General features: G+C 39.6%; 1 protein-coding gene across 1 annotated transcript; it reads right to left on the bottom strand.

The window, feature by feature from the left end:
- Positions 1-14173: 14173 nt before the first annotated feature.
- On the bottom strand, positions 14174-15459 carry LOC108868385. The gene is made up of 2 exons (XM_018651420.2): positions 14630-15459; positions 14174-14337 (listed from the first exon to the last, which is right to left on the bottom strand). Exons 1-2 carry the CDS (start codon positions 14956-14958, stop codon positions 14319-14321), a joined length of 348 nt encoding a protein of 115 aa, XP_018506936.1. The 5' UTR covers positions 14959-15459; the 3' UTR covers positions 14174-14318.
- Between the last annotated feature and the right edge of the window lie 3069 nt (positions 15460-18528).

The raw sequence follows: 18528 nt of genomic DNA, 5'->3' as shown, positions 1-18528 counted from the left end.
TCTAGAAAGAGGAAGACAACGCCAAAAAAAGAAAGGCTCAACGGTCTAGCAGTAAAGGATGACGTTCGAAGCTCGATTATTTCAAGGATGAAGTGCCAAGCAACCTTGAAAATTGACACAAAAGGACAACTGAAGGTAAAGAGGCACACCATTATCCACAGTGGCCAATCTTCACACCAACAAACTCAAAAGGATGACACTGAAAAGGAGGTCCAAGACGTCTTCCACATCACGATTCGAGGAAGATGTCACTGCTACACCAATACAGCTCGAGGATGGGGGCAAGCCACGATTGAAGATCTCAAGAAGCTCAACTTAGGCACAAGCGAGGAACCGAAGCCTATCTTCGTAAGTGCACTCAAATAAGCTATTGATCCGAGCTCATCCCACAAATTAAGGCCGAGATTAAAAAGATAATCGAAGCATGCTTCATTCGAGAGGTGCAATACCCTAAATAAATCTCCAACATCATCATTGTCTTTAAGAAATCTGGACAAATACGTGTTTACATAGATTTTCATGACCTTAACGATGCTTGCCCAAATAATGACTTCCCTTGCCAATCATCAAAATTATGGTGGACGCAACCATTGGCTACGAGACACTATCATTCATGGACATCTCCTCTAGATACAATCAAATTTGCTTGGCTTCCGAAGATGAGAAACTAACAGCCTTCCGCACTCCAAAAGGTATCTACTGTTACAAGTTAATACCTTTTGGCTTGAAGAATGTTGGAGCTACATATCAACGCACAATGCAAAAGATCTTCAACAACATGCTACACAAAAACGTAGAATGTTGCATGGACAACATAGTTGTCAAGACCAAAAAGAGATCCAATCACTTGAAGGATTTACAAATGATGTTCACCAAACTACGACACTACGACCTCAAAATGAACTTATTGAAGTGTGTATTTGGCGTCACTTCTAGGTAGTTCCATGGCTTTATTGTTAAGCACCATGGCATGGAAGTAGACCAATTGAAGATCTCCAAAGCATGCCCGAACCAAGGAACTTACATAATTTGAAAAGTCTACAAGGGTGGCTAGCCTTCATCAGAAGCTTCATCTCTAACCTCGCTAGACGCTGTCAACCGTTTAGTCGACTCATGAAGAAGGACGCTCCGTTCATATAGGATGATGCCTATTGTAATGCCTTTGAGGGCATAAAAAGGTACCTAGTAAGCCTACTTATGTTAGGAGATGCCGTGCCTGGAAAACCGTTTATCCTATACATTGTCGCATAAGAAGGTTCCATTAGAGCACTCTTGGCACAAGAAAATGAAGGCCAAAAGGAAAGAGCACTCTACTACCTAAGTAGAACACTCACTGGTGCCGAGCTTAACTACTCACCAATCGAGAAGATATACCTTACTCTAGTCTTTGCCATCCAAAAGCTAAGACACTACATGCATGCTTACACCATCCACTTAGTTGCGAAAGTCGACCCAGTTAAGTACGTTATGTCTAAACCCGTTCTGATAGGGCGACTAGCTAAATGGGCGTTGCTTCTCAATCAATACGAGATCATCTACGTCCCAGTTAATGTCGTTAATGGACAAGCACTAGTAGATTTCCTTGCTGATCATCCAATCCCAGCTAATTAGAATATCTCAGATAACTTGCCTGACGAAGAGGTGTTATACATCGACATCTTCCTAACATGGACAATGTTCTTCGACGGATTCGCATGAGCGGACTGGAGCTGGGGCAAAAGTAGTGTTCATGTTACCACAAAGAGAAGTACTACCCTATTCTTTCCGACTAAGCAAGTTATGCTCCAACAACGTCGTTGAGTACTAATCACTAATTATTGGACTCTAAATGGTGATTGACATGGAAATCACAATGCTAGAAGTGTATGGCGACTCCAACCTCGTAATCAACCAACTCTTGACTGAATATGAAGTGAAGAACGATGATCTTGTCCCATACTTTCGGCTAGCAACTTAACTGCTACAAAAGTTCGAGGTCCTAACGCTAGAACATGTGCCCAGAAAAGAAAATCAAATGGCGGACGTTCTCGCAAACTTAGCCTCAAGTATGGCATTATGAGAAGGCGAAGCTGCTGACGCGCTAGTTTGCCAAAGATGGGTGATCCCGCTCATCACTAAAATGCTACTAGGATGATACAAACGTCATCTCAGTACTTCCAATCAACACTGAAGAGTGGAGACAGCCACTGATCGACTACTTGGAGCATGAATAGCTTCCAAACGATCCTAGACACCACTGTGAAATATGTTAACAAACACCTTGCTTCTTCTACTACAAAGGAACACTCTACCAATGCTCTTTTGAAGGAATACTTCTGAGATGCCTAGGTGAGGAAGAAAGCCAATCAAGCTATGGAAGAAGCACATTTAAGCATATACAAAGCACATTAGCCTGGACTAAAGCTACACTTCCAACTTAAAAGAATAGGTTACTACTGGCTAAGCATGATGAAGGATTGCCTAGAGTACGCCAAAAGGTGCCAAGCCTGCCAATTCCACACCAACTTCATACATCAACCGCCTGAACCATTACATCTTACAGTTGCTTCATGGCCGTTTGATGCATGGGGATTAGACGTCGTAGGACCAATCACACCAAAATCATATGTAGGAGAAGCCTACATCCTAGCCATAATAGAGAGGGTTGAAGCTGTACCTCTAAGGGAAGTCAAAAAGGAAACTGTTGTCTGTTTCATCAAAGAATATATCATCCATCGATATGGTATGCCTCGCTACATCATCACTGATAATGGAAAATAGTTCTCTAACCGACTCATGGACGAGCTCTGCAAGAAATACAAGTTCAAGCAGCATAAGTCTTTCATGTATCATGCTCTGGTCAACGGTCTTGCGGAAACATTCAACAAAACGTTGTGTAACTTCTTGAAGAAGGTAATCAGCCGAACAAAGAGAGACTAGCACGAAAGAATAAGCGAAGCGCTTTAGGCATATAGGACGACATATAGAACTCTTACCCAAGCTACGCCTTATTCTCTCGTATATGGCGTGGAAGATGTTCTGCCACTGGAAAGTAAAATCCTCTCACTAGGGATGGTTATACAAGAAGGCTTAACCGAAGAGGAAAATGCAAAGCTACGACTTCAAGAGTTGGAAGAACTCGACAAAAGGAGGCTCGAAGCTCAACAACACTTGGAATGCTACCAAGCACAACTATCCAAGGCATTCAACACTTAGAATGCTATAAAAAGGTCCGCCCAAGGTCTTTCCAAACTGGAGATTTTGTCTTGGCATTACGAAGTTCTATCATCACAACTCACAAGACAAAAAGCAAGTTCACATCAAAGTGGGATGGACCTTATGTAATACAAGAGGTCTACACCAACGGTACCTGGTTTATCATGGCGGAAGACGGCTTAAAGATCGGCCTCATCAATGGAAAATTCTTAAAGCATTACTACCCTAAACCAAACAAGCAATGCTCCTCGCTTGCACGAGCCTAAACTGCACACGGCATAAAACTCCTTGCCTACATGAGCCTAAACGAGGAGCCTGCATGAACCTAAACTGCACACAGCACAATGCTTATCTCCTACATGAGCCTAAATTGTACACGGCAACAACACTCTTTGTTCGCACGAGCTTAAAAGGCGACATGCAACTCTCCTTGTTTACATGAGCTTAAAAGGTGACACACAATACTCCTTGTTCTTACAAGCTTAAAAAGCAACACCCAATGCTCTTTATTCTTACAAGCTTAAAAGGCGACACTCAATGCTTCTCGCCTATATAAGCCTAAACTACACACGACACAATGCTCTTCATTTGCATAATCCTAAACTGCATATGACACAAAGCTCCTCATCTACATGAGCCTAAGCTGCACACGGCAACAATGCTCCTTGTTTGCATAAGCTTAAAAGGTGACACCCAATGCTCTTCACTTGCATAAGCCTAAACTGCACACGGCATAATGCTCCTTGCCTGCATAAGCCTAAACTGCACACAGTAACAATGCTCATTGTTTGCATAAACTTAAAAGGTGACATTTAACGCTCCTTGTTCGTACGAGCTTAAAAGGCGACACACAAAGCTCTTTGCCTGCATCAGCCTAAATTGCACATGGCAACAATGCTCCTTGTTCGCATGGGCTTAAAAGGCGACACTCGACACTCCTTTTGCTCTTTGTTCACATGGGCTTAAAAGGTGACACTCGACACTTCTTGTTCGCATGAGTTTAAAAGGCGACACTCAACGCTCCTGGCCCGCAAAAGCATAAACTGTGTACGGAAAAAATCAAAATCACCATCAAAACCAGCAAAAAACAATCCAGAACTCCTTTGAACTACGTCATGACTTAATCCCTCCTCAATCGAGGGTACGTATGCAACTTGAAACTTCAAAATTTCAAGTACAGTCACATCATCAACAAAAACACAAAAACTTTGAAGAATAAAGAGCAAATCCAAGAATGTGAATACTTTATTTCTTTAAAGGAAGAATTCTGCTACAAAGCCGTATTACAAAATAAGCAAAAAACAAAGACGACTTCTCCAGTAGTCAACAAGGTGTTATTCCAAGTCATAGCTCCACTACGGATGCGATCGCCAAGAAGCTCAAACAAAGCTGATGGATTGTCACAAACATGGTGAGAAGGATTCAAGATAAGAATCCTCGATGTACATGTCTTCTTCTTCGTATTTGGTCAACCAAAATCTATCACCTCCCAAGATACTTCAGAAGACCACGGCTTAATATGCATCGAGTTGTTTTTCGCAGGAAGAACAAGTGCCTTAAGGCTAGTCAACGGCGCACAAAGCTTCAATGTCGTTCCCCTATCTTGCGAATTGTCTTCCTTTGCAAGAATGATGATGGTATTAAAGCACTTGAAAAATACCATGGCTGCAACGAATAAAAAAAAAAAGAAAAAAGAAAAAAGACAACATAAGCATAAGAGTGGGGTGGCAAGAAGAAAAAAAAAATTGCTTCACTAAAGCAAATGACATGCGAGACAAACCTCGTGAGCATCGAAGGATGACGATTACAAAGTCACAACGACAAAAAGAAATCAACCACAAAGCTTAAGTAGCATGGCAAGTAGGGCAACTACAAGATGGTCCTTCAAGGCACGCTACAGTAGCAAAGAAAACCAAAATGCTACGCAATCACACTATGCAACCCCGCAGCAATTATGCAAGAAGTTTCTTACACTACATGACAATGTCACCACTAAGGGAAAACTATGACCAAAAGGCACTACACAGCGCAACCCAGCTGCAGTCTTTTGCCCAACACCACATGGTAAAAAGCAATGCACTGCAACAAGGTCCGAGCAAGTAGTCCACAGGCAGCAACAACAGCAGCATACACTGGTACAGCAGCAAAGACAATCCACGGCAAGGAATTGTGAAAAAATACACACCCAATTGTCTTACAAATAGGGGTCAATTGCTTCCTAATGCTATAGGGAGAATAAATACCAAATAGCAAAAGGAAAATCAAAAGAAGGAAGTACATTCTAACCAAAAGAAGGAAGCAAATTCCAAGCAAAAAATGGGAAGTTTAAGCCAATCTCCACAAGCAAGATGTTTTTGGTGATAATTCAAATTTCCGGAGGAGTTTTGATGCAAGGAAAATTGGAGAAGGAAGCTAAGAGGTTGATGATCGTTGTGTCCAAATTTCATAATTTTCCCTAAAGCCAAACATTCTAGTTTTCGAAAGTTAATCTAGTAGAAGTTGTTTTCTTGTCAAAACTGCACAGCTGTGGGAAAATGACGAGTTGAAGGCTTTCTCAATTTTTCCTAGTGGTGTGCGATATATGCCTGAAAAGATAAGAGATAAAGTTACGTTCCCATATTTTTACAGAATTTTCTAGAAAAGAAATCGACCTCAAACTTGGTGTGCAAGTCAGATGACGAGTTTCCCAAACCAAGGACAAGTTTTCAAGTTTCCTAAACCAAAAGGGAAAATACCCCTTGCCAAAAAATGAAAAAAGGAAAGGAAAAAAAATGCAAATCCTACTTACCCAAGGACAAGCATTAAATCTTTCTAAAACCTTGAAGGAAATCACCAAAGTTTTCCAACACTTTGAAGGAAGTCACCCTCATTACCAAAATTGAAGGACATTCCTACCTAAGGAAGAAAAGAATTTTTTTCCCACAACCACAAGGAAAAATCCAAGTCTCAAAATACACCAAATGTATTTTGTCAAAAAATTATGGAAAAATCAATACGCACAATAAGATCAAGCTTCTATGGCCCTTGAAGAAAAGTTTCATTTTCTTTCAAGATCAAGCCTCTATGGCCCTTGAAGAAAGTTTTCATTTATTCAAGACCAAGCCTTTACGGCCTTGAAGAAATGTTTCGTTCAAAAAATACGCCTCAACGGCCCTTGACGAAATTCATCATGTCAAGAAATACGCCTCTACGACAATTGATGAAGCAAACTAATTCAAGATCAAGTCTTGACGACCCTTGAGTTAGAACATTCACATTGCAGGACTTAAAAACACATTTCTTACATGTGATAAGCACATGCCTACAACACCCCTTAAAGTGGGGGCATTTGTAGACATATAAATTTCGTTGCAGACAAATGATGCATCACAAAGCTCCACGTGGCATATGACTCATCACAAATGGACAAGTCATCAATGACATGCGGCACAAATCGAGCAAAGGAAGCTCAAAAGCATTCCTAAAATGCGGCAAAGGGGAAGAAATCTCCCTAAAATAGCAAAGGGCCCAACTTGCTCCCAAAAGAGGAAAGAAAGCTAAAGCATCTTCACAAAACATGCAAGAATTGAAGATTGCTTGCAAAATAGGCAACAAAGCCCTATAGATTTCGGCCAGGCAAGGGAAAGTGGCTGAAATTAAGACATAAAACATGCCTAAATTCTCCCATGGATGAATCAAGACACAAATCAAAGCCAAATCCATCCAAAGGTATGGCTTTGGAAGTCTATAAATACAAGGTCCTTAGACAAGCATAAAGGTCGGAAAAATTCTACATCAAAGGTCGACAATTTCTACATTGAAAGGCCGAAATTTTCTACATCTAGAAGAACCTTTCCAAAATTCTTTAAAGACTAATACGCTGCCAAAGCTCTCTTCAAAGAATGTACAACCAAAGCCGAAGCTTTCTTTCGATCAAAGCCGAAGCACCCCTTTGAAGAATAAACAAGCACTTATGCCGATTCCTTTAAGATTTTGTTGCAAGCTCAAAACTTGTAACGATGTTCGATTCAAGATTAAGTCGCCAAGACCCTTGAATCAACGAAATCACACATCTACACTACATTTGCTGCAACTTTGAGGTGAAGACCATCTAAGCGTTGTTTTAAAGCTCAAAACTTGAAGCAATCATTCAATCGTTCGTCCGAGATCAAGTCATCGCGACCTTTGGATCAACAACCTACGCATCTACATCAAATTTGAATTCTGAATTAGAGGAAAATTGTAAACAGAGATTGTAATCCTACAAATTCATCAATACAAATCTACTTTGTACATGTGTTCTCGTTTCATTCGATACATAATTTTTGTGTTTACAAGGGTGTTTCGTGGTTTGAAACTATTTGAACTAGTCCATGTAATTCTTAGGGAACTTACATGTAAATCTCTGTATCTATATTCCTATGGAGAAACACTAACCACATTCGTAATGCTGCAGTCAATCACAGGGCGTTTGAGAGAAACCTTGTGCCGTAAGGCATGCATCATATCGCATTGGTTCATTCATCTCATTACGCTTCCTTTCCCACTTCTAACACAATAGGGTTACCTTGGGAAATGTAGGAACAATAGGTCCAAAACACACTTTGGTAAGGAATTTAACCTGGATTGTGATTTCGATTGTCCAATCAGTTCTACGTTGTCACTAATCAACAAAACACGATTCGTCGTCGTTTTTCATTTATGTCGGTAGATACCATATAAGTGAAAAGATCATCAATGATAATCGCATTCCAATTCCATTATCTCATCCAAACTAGTATACTGGACCAAGAACTTCAAGTCTTGGGAGTAATCCAGATTAATCTTATGAGATGGAAATGATTTGAGACAACAATCGAGTATGGATTCATTTTGTGCCGTGACCTTCCTCTTCTAAGGAAGTAAATTTTATGAACCAAGTGATCTGTCATGCTTTAGGCCAAGACATATTGATTGGCTATCCACCAGTGTACTAGACCGTCCAACAGGAGCGGCTAAATCGTCATTTAGGGTGGTGAGGATGTTGACTCAACATCCATTAAGTGCGTCTATCCTTGCATGTTGGAAATGTGCCCTAAAAGCCAATCATATGATGATACTTTACGGACATTTCACATGTTAAACTAATCTAGTTTAATATATATAAAGGGCAAAGATTATTGTTTAAGCTGTCTCGTATAAATGTTATATGCTTAAACGATAAGTCTAAGAAATATGTAATTGGGAGAATGTGATCTAAAGAAGTTAGATTCATGAGACCATTCTCTTTTGTATACATATCCTAAACGTTCCTGATCATAGGATTGCCAATTAGGCATTGACAGTCTATTAAGATCAGTACGTGTTATGTCTAGGGAGAGTGACTAGTCTCGAGTCATTGGTGTGGTTGATAACAAGACAAGCATATAAGTGCTCAATATAGAATAAGTCCACTGAACACGATCAACAAGGAGATTTCATAATCATGTCACATGAGAACTCATGATTGGGATAATGCAAAATAGTCCTTTAACCTAAGGCATCATAGTTGTCTTATGGTTAGGTATTTGATCTTTGACTATGTCAAAGTCACTCCGTCAAAGGGTGTCCACGGCATAGGTGAGGTCAAGCCACTTAGCCATAGAGGCAAGTGAATGCGCAACAAGGGATCTCTAACCTTCAAATCGTTTGAGGGAGAATACTTTATGAAATGATTAAGAATCTCTGGCTAGAGTATGAATGAGATTTAGGAAGTCGTTCCAAATCATGTTCAAAGTAATCATATAAGTAAGAGAACCACATTGGATAATAGACATGAATAAACTATCAAACAAACAATGTGGTCAAGAGTATTGTATTAGAGAAAGACTGTATTGCATTGTAATACTAAACTGAATAGGTTTTCCAACTTTTCTGATTAGCTTGGGTAGCCATGACATACTGCTAGGTGTCACTCATGGTTTGTGGAAGCCCTAAAGGTGTATGATCATTAAAGGGAGAATTGAAAGTAAGTTTCAATTCACAATCGATTTGAAGAGTTATGATCGTCCACTGCCTTACTAAAAGGAACCTAATGGATCATACACCGAGTAAGATAGAGATTGAAGAAACAACGGAGATGAGTAAGGATAATTAAATGGTTTAATTATTTATGGCTAGGATTAATTAATATGTTAATTAATCAAACGAATAAGTTCGTTATAGACCTCAGGTTAGTTTTGGGCCTCAAGGCCCAATGGGATTTGAATGTCAAGTCCAATAACTCAAGTTGTATGACAACTTGAAAACACAAAGGGCTTCAAAGCCTAAATAACCTACAATGGCCTGCCACATAGAAAGGGGTAGTGAACTTGCCTTAATTGCAAGTTTGCCACTACATTGTGAGGTGGTATAAAGGCAACTTTATAGCCATTTCATCCTTAGGGTTTTCTTTGGGGAAATTGGAGAGAACACAAGCTTTCATTTTTCTCTCTAAAAGGCCGGCCACCCTAAAGGAAAATAGCTAGCAATCTTTCTTCCTCTAGGTCACACATCTCTTCCTCAACGCTTTCCTTGGTGTGGAGACATATAGGTTCCTTATTTTGGGGAACTTCGAAAATCCATTCCTTCATCCATCCAATAAGTCATGGAGCTAAGAAGCAAAGTTCCTCCATCCACATCCATGGAGTCAAGGAGCAAGGAGACTAAGGAAAGAAGGCCCTCAAATGGGTGAATATCCTTTTCCAAGCAAAAAGGTGCTTCAAAGGTATAAAAGTTTCTCAACTTTTTTCTTTACGATTTGAGTTGAGTCTTGGTTCACCACGATTACTAGGCCTTGAATTTCATGTGTAAAGTTTTGCTTTTGAGTGCGTACAAGCATGATTCTGCCTTTTAATTGTTAATTGCATGCATAAATGTTGCCCAAATGAATTAGTTTTCATAAATATTTCATTCATTGCAAGCATGTTTGCAGCTAGTATATGATCTCGTCACTTTAGCTAGATCAGAGGAATGCGTCTAGAGCAACATTCTAAAAGCTAGAATTTATCGCACTTACTTATCACACTTGTGCAGTATGGGGATCGAGATGAGACATAGTGGGCAAAATCCACGCAAATTCGCACAATTCTACAAGAATGTTGACATTCTTATCTCCCCCTAACGGTGGGAAGATTGTCTCATTGAAGTGATAATCTACAAATGAGCAGTCAGAGATCGCATGCAAGGGCTCTAAAAGAGCTAATGTGAAGGAGAATCGTAATCGACAAAGATTCTCATCCTTCTTTGAGGACCTATGTTGGTATGTTGCGGTGGTGCAACTTGGCACATAAAATACACACCCAAATACGTAAGTACGAAACTTCAGGTTCGTACCCAGTAACCAACTGTAACGTCAAATAGGTTGGGTAGTAATGAGCCTTAAGGTGGACCAACATAGTTGCATACAAGATTGCATAGCCCTAGGCAGAAACCAAAAACTTGGTGAGTTCACTAAGGTCCGGGCGATCATTGAAATTGCTCTTTATGATCACTTTGTAAGGCTATTTGGGGTGAACATAGGAATTCGATGTTCAATTATAAACCCAAAAAACATGCAATACTTATCGAAAACTGTCGATATAAACTCTTAAACATTATCCAGTCTTCCAGACTTTGTAGGATAAGTAGGGTGGTGAACCCTTAAAATTGGCCAGGAGGTTTAGCAGCAATGTGTGTCGATAAACATATAACCAATTTTTCGATTCATCAACCAAAACCATAAGTATTTATATGGTTTGAATTTTGGTTGGATTAGTCCACATATATTCCCTTGAATCCACTATGAAAAATAGTGATTTCGTATCTTTGCGAGGGATGCTTTAGAAAATCAATTTCCCCAATGAGCAGGCTTGGCAAAGTGTGCTTATAGGCACAAGATCCTTACTTCGAGTAAGGAGATGCGTTGTGGCATCATTGTTCGACCTAAGTGTCCCAAAAGGTCATGCCAAGGCAAGTAAACTGCTCGAATCACCCGGCTCCAGGCCTGCCACATGTGGTATGTTCCCAATTGAGAGGCAACCCATTGGCCCCAAAGCAAAGCTTCAGGCTCATTTTTGGAAGTGGTGCAAAAACATTCCACTCTATTTTCTGCAGTGGTTTCATTCATGATCATTGTTATCTCGAATATTCTTAATGACGTTCTTCCAGAACGGGAAGAATATAAGGTCTCTGACATGGTAATTTAGTACCATTCATACAATGAGGAGCGTGCCAATGCTCTTAATCAGGTTGGATAGACCTGAAGTCGTTGCTAGAGATGTGATTTAGGTATAAAATTAGTGTGTGTAGTATCCCATTCATCCAGACAACTAACTTTCCCACATTCGTACATAATCACCTATTTAATTGAATTTGGTCACATGTTTTAAGAAACATGATTCAATTAACTCATATACAAGGATAATATCAATAAGATTATCCATAACTAAAACAAACACCAAACATGAATCCAAGAACATAGAAAAAAGTTCACAAAGTAAATGGTTTACTAAGGGGATTCGGCCAACAAGACTATCCATGTCAAAATTCTGCTTTTCTAACGATGTTCGGTGGAGCAAAATTAGTTTCATATATTGACTATGAGAATGGTACTCCTCAACGACATTGGTAGAGACACGAATAGGTGCATAACCAATGATCAATTCCATCGAGACAGAAGTAGATTCTATAAGGTTAAGGTTCAGGAATACTATCTATATTCTTAAAGTTTTAGGTCTTAGGTGCCAAGGATCATGCTTCGGGCTTGATGCCACACCTTGGCAGGCACTGATTCTACCATATGTTGTAAAAACAAACTCGAAATTGGATTGTGAGAGAGACAAACCCAAACTTGGGTTCGGTAGGCTCTGCCGAAGCAAAGCAATACCATTTGGTGCATATTTGCTGAAACAGAGCATGCTCTTCGGTGTATCCCTGCCAAAGCAAGACACCACCATACAATAGGTTTTGATTGAACTGGGTTGAGCTATTTGCTAGACTCCAGATGAATTGGGTCTATACCATTTGGTAGACTCCAGCCGAATCTAGGTTTATACCTTTCTCTCACTATTGTGGTAGTAATAAGATCCAAGAAAATTCCACTTTCTACATTGCTACCTCAAAAGCGAGTTATAAACATGGAAGAACAAGAAAAAGTATTCTCGAGTCGAAATTCTATCAGATTTATAATCTTCAAAATTGTACTCATTCATGGACGTAATCATGGTGTGCTTCTGGTGATGTCTTTCATGATTAGACAATCCGTAGGATTGAACCAAAAAGCCATGGAATCATTGTTCGAGAGGTACTTCTTTGAGTAATACTTCAGGCATAAGTCTTTGAATGAAGATCATGGCAGAGGCTTATTTAGCTCTTCCATGCCATTATTGGCTTCAATGGTTTCTCAACTTCTTGATTATCAAGTGGAGTGTCACGTCTTGTATCTACATAAAGTGGTTTCTGTTAGAAACGTCCAAATTATTCAAATCAAACTTGTGAGGGTTTGACAATCCATTGGATTGGAGGGAATAAGATTGTGATTGGTGTTTATGGGAATGAGTCATCCATAAGCATCAAAGTTAGAACATTTGAGTTTTAAGACATGGTTTTCATGAAAAATTCAGGCTTTCATGGGTGTATTGTTTTATGAAAACTTCAGGTTCAAAGGCCTTAAATTGAATATTTGAAACTATAGGTTCAATTTAGTTTATGAACGGTTAGTTCATAAAAGGAAGGTTCATGCAATAACACATAATACAATATGCTGATTTAAGAGTAGTGGATTTAAGTTGCTTCAGGAACTTAAGTGTGAGCGCTTCAGGACTAAGAAAGGATGTGAATAGTTCAAAGAAGAAAATAAATTATTGAATTGTTAATGTCCAAAAGTGATTTTTGGGCCAATAATTTTGGATGTCTTGTTAGATTAATGGATTGCTGGTCACTTTTAATTAACTCAATAGATCGGGACCAAAAGGGGTCGATCGTGGAAGCAAAAACAATGACAGATGGGTCATATTAGCTTTGGTTGGTGATAGACCAAATGATAATTGAATTATAGCTTAATTATCATTTACCAAAAAAACATCCCAAAAATATTTGGGTATGGTTAAGAAGTGGGGGATGCCAAAATATGGCATTGGGTTGAAAAAAGGGACGTAGCCCAGCATACTTAGGCTGGTTGCAGTACATGGGACAAGGTTGCAGGCCTATTAGGCCTCGGGGAAGTGGTTATATTAGGTAGCCCAGATATAGCTGCAGGGCATGGGTCATGTGTTGGGAAGAGCCCAGCAACATAAAAGCTGCTGGAAGTGGGGCATAAGTTGCGGGGTGAGCAAAAGCCCAACATACGCTAGCTTTTGGGTCAAAGGCCGCGACCATGAAGCCCAACACCAAGGAACCTAGTCAATCAGGCTTGGTCTAGTACATAGCAAGCCCAAACAGTGGCGGCTGATGCAAGACAAACATCGTTAGTGACGTTGGCACAAGCTACTGGCTTGGTGCGGCTCGACATGGAGTGACGACGTGGCTAGGAATCGTGACTAATTTTTTTCGAATTTTTTGACTCACAAACTCCACATAGCAAAAATTGTGTGATGCATGAACATGTGTCTATATATATATATACACATTATTGCAAAAAGCACTTTGCGTGACGAAATAAGTTTGTTGCGCAAAGTACAATTTCGTTGCGCTAAACCTTGCGCGACGAAATTTTGGTTGTGCAAAGCTTGTGACGATAGGGTTTGTGTGACGAAATATTTCGTCACGCAAAGATTTTTGTTTTTTAAGTTTTTAGTTAAATTAAATTAATTTAATATTTTGCGCGACGAAATATTTTGTCGCACAAGGTTTTTGACTTTTTGTTTTATTATTTCTGTTATATTAATTGTTGCACAATGAAATAATTGGTAGCACAAGATTTTTTGAATTTTTACTTTTTTAATTTAATTTAATTGTATGATTTTATTTTTTTAATTGCTTTAATTTAAATTGACATATTCAAAATAAAGTTACATATGAAAAATAGTGATCAAATTATCCAATATATATAATATATTCAAAATGTACACATAAATTAACAAAGTACAATAAAATCCTAATACAAGTCTATTGTGATGGTAGTAGTGGGGGATATGATTCGATAGCATCATAATCCTCAACTTTAGCCATCAAAGTCTTGACGATTCCCTACAAAAAAAACAAACATGGTCAAATAACCAATTGCTCATGAAACTCTCTCAATGTGATAGAAGTATCTCGAGTAAGAATCATTGTCCTAATAGTAGAATATTCTCGAGGTAACCCAGACAAAGCAGCCAAGATAAAATCATTATCCGAAACAATTTCTCTAGCATTAAGTAATTGTTCCTTAATGGCCTTCAGCTTTGACAAGAATTGATCAATTGAATCTCCTCCTTTCTGCAAAGTTTGAAACTCAGTCTTTAGAGTATTGACTCTAGCCTTGGACACTGAGGCATACCTATCTTGTAAGCTAGACCAAGCATCATGTGCAGTTCTGCACCCAATAACATGCTCAATGGCTTCATCAGACAAGGTAGCAAGAAGTAACAAAGCCATATCAACAGATTCCCACTCCAATAAAGCTTCTGTGACTTCTGTAGTAACCCCATTTTCTATATGAAAGACATACTTTGGAGGACATAAAGCAGATCCATCAAAGTGATCAAACAACTTATACCCTTTCAATACTGATTTGAACTGAAAAGCCCATTTAGAAAAATTACGATCATTCAGTTTAATTGTCAACATCTCCAAAACCCCCTCAATTTTCACACCAGGAATAGACATTTTTCACGAGTCAAAAGTATTGCACAGAGATAACAACAATTAACACCCAAGAATTGCAGAATACCAGAGAATAGCTTATTGCCCAAAAGAACAACAGAAAAATGGCTTTGTGCCTCAACAATTCAACAAGAAAATGGCTTCGTGCCTTAACAATTCAACAAGAAAATGGCTTCGTGCCCTAAAACTTGAACAAGATGCAAAAAATGGCTTCGTGCCCAAAGTTTTCAACAAGCAAAGCACGAAATGAAGCATATCACTTGAGATCGACATCAAAACACACTCAGATCCGCAGCCACAAAATCAACGGACGCCCGCAAAAAAAAATTCAGAATCACCGAGCCCAAGAACATTCGCAGACCCACAGCAGACCGACGACTTTGATACCAAGATAGCAGAAGTATCCATAGCTATAAGAAGGGATTCGAAAGAGAAAAGCTCAAACATAAGTGCTTAAGAGATAGAGAAAATGCTCTGATTGTATTGAATGAATTATGAAGAGTGTTTACAATGCTTTTATATGACTACACACCTTACTCATTAAGCTACCCTTCTTTATCTATCTAACTACCTACAACCAATTACACCCATTCCCAACCATATAATATGACATGTCAACCAAAATTGAGATACTGCCATGTGTCACTTATCACATCTTTAAGGTTTTGGCATCGTTTACCATGGTAGTTATAGCAGCCATGTAAAAAGTGTTGAAATCCCAAATTAGGTCTAATCAAATTGCATTATTATTCATCACTTGTACGACAATTATCTTACCATTAGGTGTAATTCTTGTCTGAGGTTCGAAGAATAGCGGATTGTTGACTTGCACATCAAGTCGCATTGTTATTTACACATCAAGTCGGCGTAATTTTCTTCTTGCATTGCAAACTCCCACGATGTCAAGTTTGTCCTTTAACTTCATCTTGGTTGATTGTTGATTTGCTAAATTCACTTTCTTCTTCTTTCTTATATTTCTCCACTCGAGACACCTTCACTTTGGTTATCTGTGCTCCATCTTTTTTTTTATTCCAATTTCATCTTTCAAGATTGGAATTTCAACGGGTGCATCAATTTATTTTCCTACATAGTCATCACCATCAACTTCCTCATCTTCATTATTCCTGTTAGTCTCCAGCAAGTTGGCGGGGTGACGGTGGGTGGTGCAGTGGCGGGGTGAGGGTCGATGCTGCATGCGGGGGTGGATTGAGCATATTTTTTCCCCATTTTTTTTTTTTCATATTAATTTTGATTACATGGTTTGAATTAGGAGTTTCATGAAGGAAGTTGAGGTTCCACCATAAAACCAATTGGCAATATGGGGAATAGCCCAACTTACTTATAAGCTCATGTAATATCCCTCCTCCCATTAATGTGGGACTCATTCTCAACATTTTAGACTAGGGGGTTAGGGTTGGGGATTTAGGTTCTACATTAGGGTTAATTTAAGTTCTAATTTTTTTTTAAATTTCTGCAATTTTTCAATATTTTTACAATTTTATTCTATTTTCTGCAATTGTATTTATTTTATGAATTTTTTTAGTTTAAAGTTAATATGTTTAGTTTTAACTTTTAATTATTAATTTGTGTATACTAGCATTTAGGAAACGTTTTAAATTGTGAACTTTAGGATTATTACCATTTCCATAATTAAAGATAACTTTGGTACTTAGTGGTACCCTGGGCATGGTCTAGAACAAATTTTTGTGCAGGACTTCAAACTAAGGTTCTCAGTTGGTGCTAGACCTAATTTTGTTAATATTGTTGACCCTTGTATCTCTAACTCTCAAATTGAAACCTTAATAAAAGCTATAACGACCCGTCCCCAAATATTTCGATTTTTATAATTTTAAAATGTGAATTTACTAAAATGCCCTTCAAGGCAAAAACGTTGGCTTTTGTTGACCGTTATGCCGTGTTGCATAAAACTCTTTTCCTTGTCGTATCCTTGTAGTACTCATCGTTATGAACGCATGGAGTGCAAGCAGAATGTAATTTGGAGCTAAAACGAAGATTTTACAGAATTCACAACATTGGGGCATTTTATTAATTTTCCAAGTAAAGATATTTTCCACTTTGGACCACCCCTGAACTGACATGTGACAACCTCCCCCATTTCTGGGGTGTCTTTCCCGATTCCCTCTCTAGAACTATATATATATATATATATATATATATACCTCTCTCTCTCTCTCTCTTTTCCCTCTCTTTCTTTTTGTCTTTCCTATGACACACTCTCTCTTACCCCTCAGCTCCTTCTCATCTCTCCTTCTGTAAGTTCTTTCTCTCTCTCACTCACCTTCACTATTCGAGAACCATCGAGGCAACATTGGCCTCCCCACTCCGACGATCACTGGCACCGAGCCAAGCCTATGTCACCAGGCAGCTTCGACAATGGTGTCGATATTATCCCTTCCACGTGAACCAATGCCACCTCTATTCCCTTTCTCTTTCCCTTAACGGTCAACTCTGTAGCAACTATAGTATGGCGAAATTGCCATACTTCCTGGCAAGATTTCATGATTTTTCTGACCAAGGTAAGTCTCGAGAATCCCCTTTTCTCATCATTTCTCATCGTTTGTGAAATATTTTGAAGATTGAGGCTTGCGTTTGTAGGATTTAAGGACAGAAATGATGCAGTGATGTTTCCCCAATTTTTATGGCGAGATCCTAAGGTCTTACAGGGCATTCCCGACCATTTTTCTGGCTTTCTCCTTCGTTAGGTTTGGTGACCCACAAGCCAATTAGGTCAAACATGACTCGCAACCTAAAATCGGCCTAACCCAACTGCTGGGCCCAATCCACTAACTCGACCGAAACCTACGAGCCATGTAACCTAAGCCCAACCCATTAACCCTAACCTAGACCAAACCCAGCAACCCAAGCACGAATACGACTGACTTGGACCCAGTTCTAGTTTCTTGGGTCGGCGCATGGCCTGCGCGTTGTCTGCATCATGGTCGGCGCGTGGAGCACACGCGCCTCCGCCAGGGGTACTGTGCTCCATCGCCATCCAAGGCAGCATCGGAGACTTTTTCAGCCAACTTTTCGGCGATCCATCTCGGTGTGTGGTGGCGCGTGACCTTCCGAGCAACTGCCCTATGACGACACATGGGGGAACCCGATGTCCCTCTTTAGGTTTCTCGACGTGCCGAATCCGCTGTCTATTTTCCCAAATTCCACCGTTTTAGTAGGGTTTCATTAAATGGCTTCTATTTGTATTTAGGTGTGTTGGTGGGAAGTGACACCATCATCCTTATCCACTAACCTGGCAAACCGTTAGGAAGTACTCGTGCAAGGAGAAGGGAATGCGCAGCTCTTACTCTACAGGTTCCCTTACGTACGTTGGCTTAGCAGCTTTTATGCTCCTTTTGGGCTTCCTATTGTTGCAGCGGCTGTGCTCTCTCCCTTGTTCCACCTTTGGTCATGTGGCGTATGGTATTGGCTTCCTTGTCTTTATTATAGGTCACCAGTGTCCACCCTTCTTCATCGTCGGAAGGTGCACTTGCCCCCAGCAATGGTTATGCAGAAGGTGCTGTGTAGCTTGAGCAGGCGGAAGTGATCAGGCGCCAC

This window comes from the organism of the source record quoted next, unplaced genomic scaffold (genome assembly GCF_019419815.1).
Source record: "Pyrus x bretschneideri cultivar Hongxiangsu unplaced genomic scaffold, Pyrus_bretschneideri_v1 Contig2, whole genome shotgun sequence".
NCBI lineage: Eukaryota > Viridiplantae > Streptophyta > Magnoliopsida > Rosales > Rosaceae > Pyrus > Pyrus x bretschneideri.
Note: the sequence above shows the minus strand (reverse complement) of the source record. Positions and strands in the feature narration are given on the sequence as shown.